Source organism: Phalaenopsis equestris, unplaced genomic scaffold (genome assembly GCF_001263595.1).
Source record: "Phalaenopsis equestris unplaced genomic scaffold, ASM126359v1 Scaffold000507, whole genome shotgun sequence".
Taxonomy (NCBI): Eukaryota; Viridiplantae; Streptophyta; class Magnoliopsida; order Asparagales; family Orchidaceae; genus Phalaenopsis; species Phalaenopsis equestris.
Genome location: NW_018164947.1, coordinates 1,275,226 through 1,283,991, shown reverse-complemented (window position 1 = coordinate 1,283,991; position 8,766 = coordinate 1,275,226). Strand labels below are relative to the sequence as shown.

The window sequence follows — 8,766 nt, the reverse complement described above, 5'->3', positions numbered from 1 at the left end:
AGCTGCTCCTCGCTTCTCCACAGCTGCTTCCTGGGGCAGCGCAGCTGCAGCTGAAAAGCTGACAATCTGCAGCTGCGCCAAACAAACCCTAAATAGGTCGTTCTCAAAACGCAGCGCGAACGCTCTTACAAAACTGGACGACGTCCTTTTGGAAACACGGTCCGCACTGCCCTAAATCGGGCCTAAATGCTTAAAAACTATTTGGTATGTTAGTAGTATTTCTATAGTTTAATTACAAGTTTTAAGCATAGAAATTATCTCTCATTAGCTATGTTATAATTTTGGCGAAAATGGATTTTTAGGCACATTTGCACAAATAAATGTAATGTGGGAACGTTTGGATAAGTATAGGTGTTATGAGGCTTTCATAGTAATTGAGTGGTATGTTTGTAAATATTCCTATGGTTCAATTGGGGCATTTACATTGATATCACCAAATTCCTATGTATTTGCGTATGTAACAAGGAGATTGAGAAATTAAGTGGTACAATTAAAATCTTTGATATCAAACAAAAATATTACTAGTTTAGTATTGTAGTTTGTCTGAATAAATATACAGACAACAATATGTTTTTTTGGCGGTGCGTAAAAATTAGGTGGTGTGAATGGTAGGGCTATAAATTTAGCTCGAATAATGATAATCGCTCGGAAATTGATTTGAATTTTGGGTTGTACATGAAACTTGGATAGAAATAAACACATCGAGCTATCAGTTAAAATTTTGGATCAAATTTCTTTTAAGTTGACATCAGCTCGGCTCGAAATCGGATCGTTTAATATCCTAGTGATAATGGCTCTGTAGAAAAATCATTGATCTGTTGAACATTGATTCGAAAAACATTGAAACACAAACAAATATGAATTAAAAAATAGTTGAAATTAACATTTAGTTTTTTCGGTGTTTGGCTGAATTTTGGCTGAATTTAAGTTAAATTCATATATTGAAATTAATATTTAGAAAAAAAATTCTTTGAAAATATCTTCAACAATTTGATGAATGTTAAGGGAAAATAAAGGATAACGTGGATGCTAGACTTGTTTTGGAGATCCAAAAAAATATTGTGAGTGACTCTAATCACTAAAATTTCCAAGTATGTATGATTCAAATTTGAGTTGTTGTGTTGATGTAGGTGGAGGAAAAAATATTTGGAATGAAAATTTATGATTATTATATTTTGTTATAAAATTTGATGTTAACCGCATCTTGATATTTGCCGAGTGAAGTCCTTAGTCAATTGATGGAAAATAGTTAGTTCTTTATGGAACTATTTGAACTATTTGCGGCTCATTTGAAACTTGACGGTGTATGTCAACTAGAAGCAAACATTCCTGTAACACTTTGCAAACTTAAGAGAATATTTCCTCCGAGTTTTTTTTTTTACTTGATTGAGCATCTCCATGTAGATTTATCCAACGAGGAATTATTTGGAAGTTCAGTATAATACCACTGGATGTATCCGTTTGAGAGGTAATCACTTTGACATTGGGTAGCTAATCACTCATTTATAAAGCATGTCGTCAAATTCTCCTAAGTAACATTTGTTTTTTAGATTTTTGAATAAAGCCAATAGAATTATAACGAAAAATTTTCAGCCAAAAGGATTGATATGTGAAGCATATTTACTGTAGGAGACTACGACATTCTGCTCTTATCATTTCGAGAAAGAAGAATATACGAAAGAATCATTAGGTTTGGTGCCTCTATCGACGCTTTCTATTTTCCAACTGTTAGTTGAAACATCGGGTAGGTGCACATCACATTATCTTAATGATAAAAAACTTTGAGCAACGACACTTTATATTCTTCTCAACTCCGACAAAGTTCAACCCTTTATTGAACAAGACATTTTTTTATTATAGTTATTCACTCTTTCGAGTGAAAAATATCATGATGAGCTAATTTAAGAATGTTTTAATGTGTGAACAGTTTATTCATGGATTCGTTAAATTCAGTTGAAGAAGATGACATCAACAAGGAGATCGAGAATAATTTCCTCTAATGGCTTACAGCTCATGTAAGTTAAAATAGACAACTTCATTTCTCATATGATATGTGAATTTTCATTAACACATGATTTCTCATGTATTAATACATTCATGATTAAAAAAATGCAGTAACCGATCAGGGTTAAAGTATGTGATGATCTTGCTTGGGGACCTATGCAAATCGTGAAAATCTGACAAATTTATGATTTGAATGGGTACTTATTGCACACGAGATCCTGGTCTGAAAGAAAAATGACTTGTAATTCTAGTGTTTATTATAAAAATAATAATAAATCAATCAATGTGACAAACTATTATGGGATCCTCGAAGAAGTTCTTGAACTATCTTATCATGGCTGTATTAGAGGAAGTGTATTCCTATTCAAATGTGATTGGTTCGATCTTATTACTAATCGTGGAACAAGGGTAAACCAATCATATAATATCGATTAAGTGAAAGTGAACATAATTTATGTTAAATTTGATATTTTCACTCTAACTCGACAGGAGAGTGAGGTTTACTATTATCGATATCATTATAGAGCAAGAGCTAAAGTTGACTAGGTGGTTGTCATATCAAGTAAACATAGAGCTATCATTGATATTTAGAATAATATTAAACCCACTCATCAAGAAATTGAAATGTCAGATCTATGTTTTTCACTTGATCCCGTTGATGATGAACTTAATCTAGAGGATGCTAGTGGAGAACATGAAGAAATTACTCTCAGTGATGAGTACCACTCTAATGAGCATCTGAAGAAGAAATTCAGACTACATCCTTTTGTCACTCTCCAGACGATGTCGAGTAACATGGGTATGTTACTTTAAATAATTTAAGCTTAAGTCCCTTAAGTTTGTGTCTTGCACTTTAAAGTTTCTCATTCGACTATCTAGTACTTATCTATTTCATTTTCATTTTCATTTTGAATAGCTTTTAGTATCTGCTGTAAAGTTTTGTCTTTGAGTTTATTGCATACTTTTGTGTTTTTAATTTCACTAGTTTGTAGTTTGCACTTTAAAGTTTTGTCTATTTATCTATTGTGTACTGTTGTGCATTATGTTTACTGCGTATGGTTGTATTTTTAGTTTATTGCATAATATTTTGTTATGTGCACTAATTAATTAAATTTCTTGTCTTTGTTGCAGATGTCAACTGGAGGTAGGGAGGATCTCCCTCCTCGCTCAGATGGGCATGGAGCACAATATTATCTTTTGAGGAAGCATTCCAGGAGAGACCGCTCGCTTTCCACCCTCACCCCCACCCCACCCCCACCCTACCTCGACTTAGGCCTTAGATTTAATTTTTTATCATTGTTTCCTACTTTTCAAGTATCTTGTTTGGAACCTTATCGAATGTCCCCCCACCCCTGTGACCATACCTCCACCCTGACTGCATTAGACAGGAGTTTGGTGGAGGCTCACACTGCATCTACTAAGTAGGAGTCGACAAGCAACAACTATCACAATGAATCTGCCATCAACACGTAAGTATTATTAAGATATTCATAATAATTCTTTATTTTTTTAATTGAATAGAAAACTAATCATTTGTTGTTTTCAGGTCGATACAAGTTATTCATGTCATTATGAATGTCATGTGAAGCAATAAAACTCAATGTAATTGTCCTAAAAGAAGATCTCGAAGACAATTCGAAACTTTTGGTTCAAGGAGCTTGCAGTATATATCATTTACAAAATATCTTAAGTTATATTTATATATTTATCAATCTAGCATAATCCTTATAATTTTATAGAAACAATTCTTATGGCACCGTAAGCACGAAGAACACATATGTCACAACTTTGAGCGCAAGGGCAATGACTGCTTAGTGGACATGTTTGACGATATTCGAAAATTTTGGCAGCGTCTCTTGTTGCTCGATGATGATGTTCTTGCGTCGTTGCTAAGGGCATGGGAAGAGGGAGTAGCAAAGCAGAGCCGACGCTCAGACTGTGGAGGCATGGGACCCTCCAAGCACATGGGTAAGGCGCTCTCATGCACAAAATATAAGTGAAGGCTGGTAAGATTCCATTTCTGCTTTAAATTTTACTATAAATGAAATATATATTCTAACATTTCATTACATTAACATACTGTGACATTTAGACGAGAGACCTCCGCTACCGATATACATGAATGCACCAATAAGAGGCAGTCGGACTAGTCGTGGATCAACGACATATACTATGCGGCTTAGTTAATTCACGAGCTAAACTAGTTTGATATTTATTTATACTAGCTCTAACTGACGTAACTAATTTTTTTGGTAGGAGAGATTCCAGCAGATGAGGAAGAGCAGATCCCTGACGTTGGGCAGTATTAAAATCTAAGATCGCGTTCCATTCAAGTTCGACCTATAGAGGGAGGCTGCTGGAGGGAAGAAGAAGGGTTATGTCTACCGGTTCGAATTACAAGCATTTGCCTTTGACGCTCACCCCTCCACTAATGCATTTGCAATTTCATGTCTACCACACAGGAGGAGAAGATCTCCAGACGAGTTGCCGCATTTGTTATGGAGATGGAGGCCTGCTTTGCTCAGATGAGGCCAGAGCTAGAGGCAAACATGAAGGCCAAGTTGAAGAGCGACTTGGATGCATTTCGACAGTGGACGAAGAAGCGTAGGAAGAAACTATTGGAAAGGAGGAGGTGATGGAGGAAGATGATGAGGAGGAGATTGAGTTGTATATGATTATGTTGAACAATTGAGCATATATATTCTTACTGAATAAAGGTCTTTTTTTGTTAAAACTAAATGCATTTCACATATTTAATTGTTTGACTTGATAATTTCCTATTCAAATGCGATTTTAGACTGTTAAATACATGGATTGGTTTAGTTGTGTTGTGTTTGCAGGTGTGGTAATCAAAAATAATCAAAAATACAAAAGTGGGAATCAATCTTTTTTTTTTTGGTTGATGTTACATGTTTCTGACGGCTTACCATCTTGTTGCAATGGCTATTCAATTATTATTCCTCATAACCGACGGTTTATACCATCGGTTCTATTTACATCGAGTTATCAGCGAGGATTCGACGAATATTACTTCGATACAAACAAACAACTAACCGGTGGTCTTCTCGTTGGTTAGTTTATTGACACACCCTCGACGCCGAACCGGCGGAACACCTGTGTTATAAAACGACAGCAGAGACACTTTTGTGACGGTTTACCAATCACTAGTTTCCGACAATGTTCTCATTGGTTAATAAAACTTACAAAAACTGATGGTAGTCTGTGCTTTCTAAATTATTCAAAAGGAATATTTACATTATGTTGGTATGGCGTTGGTAAATCAATGCCATCAGAAGTTCCGTCAGTTAAAAAATAACTAAAAAAATATTTTAGTTGCAACCATAAAATAGTCGATAAATCATAAAAAATGAAATAAGCGAAAGTTTTTCTGCCGATAACAAACTAAATAAGGCCGTCGGAAATAGGCAACAATCATGTAGTGAAGGTTTGCGCAAGCAAAATCACTAGTCAACCATAGCTCAGGTTTTTTAAAGTAATAATTTACATTATTTAATGCATATTTTCAGCATTATAATATTACAACAGCAAAATTAAAAAAAAAAAAAACAGTTTAAGAAAAAAAAAAAGAAAAAAAACATCAGTGCAGCACATGGGAGAATTATGAAGCTTGTAAGCTTATTTCACCTACATTATCCAGAAAAAAACAAATACCCAACAAAGCTTTAATTTCCCTTCATGTCTTACAAGTAGATACACCCATCAAAGTCATGAAGCAAATTTCCCCACATAAAATTAACTTTGTATAGGGTAGATCATGCACTTCTTTTAGAAGAATATTTCACAGATTTAGATTCCTCAGTTTATGTTGCAGTAAACCAAGGGTTAAATTAACTCAACTTCCACTGAAGTTTTCCATGCAATTATAACCATTATAGGAACTGAAACCATGCTCTTCGGATTGATGCCTTGCGTTGAAAATGGTGGAGAGACACCCAGAATCGCTCTCTGTCCCTATTACAACAATGAGATTCTGCTCCTTATCATCCTAATGTAAAGAGTTAGATTTAGGGTTAGGGTTTTTTCCATCTGCCTGTAGATTTTCTCTCTCCTTAATCTCTTCCATGTACATTTCTTCTATCAATGGCTTCCAGAGTCGCACCCTTGCGTTGATGAACCAATTAGAAACCTGTAAGAAGTGATAGAGAAGATTATTTTGATGTGTAAGATAACAAGCATTGTTTTAAAATTTGTCTAAAAGTCATAATAAAAATGATCAAGGTTGGTTTTATAGGGTTTATGAATAGTTAATGATTAGTAGTACAATGATAAGGCATAAAATTGTAGGTTTAAAAATATATATATATATATATATATATATATCCAATTTTAACCAACCTGGCTCCTAGAGAGGCCGGTTTGCCTAGCTAATATGTGCTTGCCGATGTCACTGGGGTCCCTGCTCGTTGCATGTGTAGTTTATTAAACCTTCCAAGCCAAATATATATACATGAGAGGAATAAGAAAATATGTAGCAACCTGTCCAAATGGGTCAAATTTATAATTAAGTTTTTATTGGGTTGAATGTGCGCTATAGAGAACACTTTCATTATCTTTCCGTAAAGTCAAGTACACTAAGTTATCATCTTTAAAATTTACGATTTTATTTGGAAAACAAAATGTTTAAATCCTAAAAAAATTTAAATAAAATTTAAAAATACTTAAATGAAAGATGATGTAAAAATGATGATATTATTTATTTTTTATCAAATATAACCAAGGTTAAGAAATACATGGAGAAAATATTAAGTGAGGACACCTCTAGGTGCGATCAACAGCGTGGATTCGACTAACATGATCAATTCACGCCATTATCTGCATATGCAGACGGCACACATAATATTTTCTCTAGCACAAGACACATATTTGTTTCATGCCCATACAAGTGCAAGTAAAGTTGACTTAGAAAATACATCAAATTGCCTATGACATTTGCAACCTTGTCATCCACTCCTTAAAAGTTAAAAATAAACAGCAAAAGGAAAACAGAAACATATGATTTAAGAGCTATTTATATAAAGGTTATCTAGTTCAAAACTATCAGACCATATTGAAGAAAATTTTTATTAATATAAATTAATTCCCAAGTCGAATCATCCCATTTTATATTTGTGCTATAGATGACTACCAACTTCTTTTTTGTTTGCATTAATAGTATAAGTTTGTAAGAAAACAAATTAACTTGAAACATTCTTACTTTTTTTAGGATGAGATTAGCTCCATCGTAGCATGCCAAGCGTCTTCATTTCTACAAACTTTTGTGTTCAAGGACTATCTGTTAAAAATGATGGATTGTGGGGCACTAAATTTGCCATTATCTTAATTTGACTTGGTAAAATCTAAGCCAATTTCTTTCCTACGTTAACTAACTGATTGCAAATCGTTGTCAGAGCAACAGCACAAGCCACAAAATAAAAGGAAGGTAAAAAAAGAAATTACACAACAATTTCATTTAAAAAAAAACTTACCACGCTTAATATTAATTAGCCTTCGTTATCCACGTCTTTATAATTATTTCTCTTAATATTTGTACATATATAAATATGTCAACACGAATCTCAAGGCAAACGAATGGCTCCAGAGGATGATATTGACGATGGGGTATAGTATTTGACGATTGTCTTGGGCTGGATGTTAGCAAATGAGGCGCCTTGTTCGAGTGATCGACGGAATGTGCCGGGAGATTTTCCACAGAGAGGGGATCAACCCCCAAAACGATTGACAGGAGGTTCTCATTCAAATTAGATATCGATCGAGTGAAGGCTACCTACAGGTTTACAGATCGAATGAGTCTCATGATCTTATTATATACTAATAACCCTATAATTACTAAAAAAATTCATTTGAAAAGTCAACGATGAGGGACCAATATGTATTTTTGTAATACTGTTACATTCTCTTTTACTGCTCCCTACTATGATCTCTTTCTCCAATCACTTTCTAGTAGAATTTTCTATTTCTTAGCTCTATTTTCCGGATATTTTTGAATTCAACAACATGATTTTCTATATGATATTTTGTCTAGTATTGCACTTTTTGCATACGTATGCAAATCTAGTTGTTTACCATTGTTTTGAAATAATAAATCAAACGTTTCTCTCTCTATCCTGCCCTTTCTCCCTCTTATTTTTCAGTTAGTTCTATAAAGTCCAGATATTGTGACAACAATAAAATCTACAAAAAAAGTCTTGAAAACAATACCATTCACAAAATGCCACTATTTATCGAATATTCTTTGAATACCACAAAACAGAAGTTTTACAGTATATGACATTATTTGCTGAGCCTAGCTATTTACCTTCCATGAAATACCGTTAAGAAAACTAATGTTTCATACAAAATAAAGCAAGAAGTAAATAATAAACAAACCAAATGTTTTTCAACACATTCATAACTTTTAAAAATTGGTCCGAAAATAGGGGAAAGAAAGTTAAAGAAATAATATTTCATCTAATATTTTATACATTTTTTTTCACATAGCATTTACTTGCATATCGTACAGTTCTCATGTATTAACTATATAATAATTTAGTATTATTATCCTATTATAATCTATATGCATAAAAGCATATGCTTTATTTTAAAAAAAAAATAATACCAATAACAATTTTAATGTTTTATTCCTGATTTCACTTCTATATTGTTATTTTGACCCCCAATTAATGAACTAAGGTAAAAAGGTAATTTTGTAATGTGGCACCGCCACCTACCACATCTCACCTACCGCTCACCTACACGCCACCT

The 8,766-nt window shown here is 33.6% G+C and overlaps 1 protein-coding gene across 1 annotated transcript in view; it reads right to left on the bottom strand.

Annotated features, from left to right (window-relative positions):
- Positions 1 to 5,857: 5,857 nt before the first annotated feature.
- Positions 5,858 to 8,766, bottom strand: part of LOC110028258 (BEL1-like homeodomain protein 4) — a 10,476-nt gene continuing 7,567 nt past the window's right edge. The window contains 3 exon segments of the mRNA XM_020730029.1: positions 5,858 to 6,010; positions 6,056 to 6,151; positions 6,361 to 6,421. Coding sequence (XP_020585688.1) covers positions 5,858 to 6,010; positions 6,056 to 6,151; positions 6,361 to 6,421 — 310 coding nt within the window.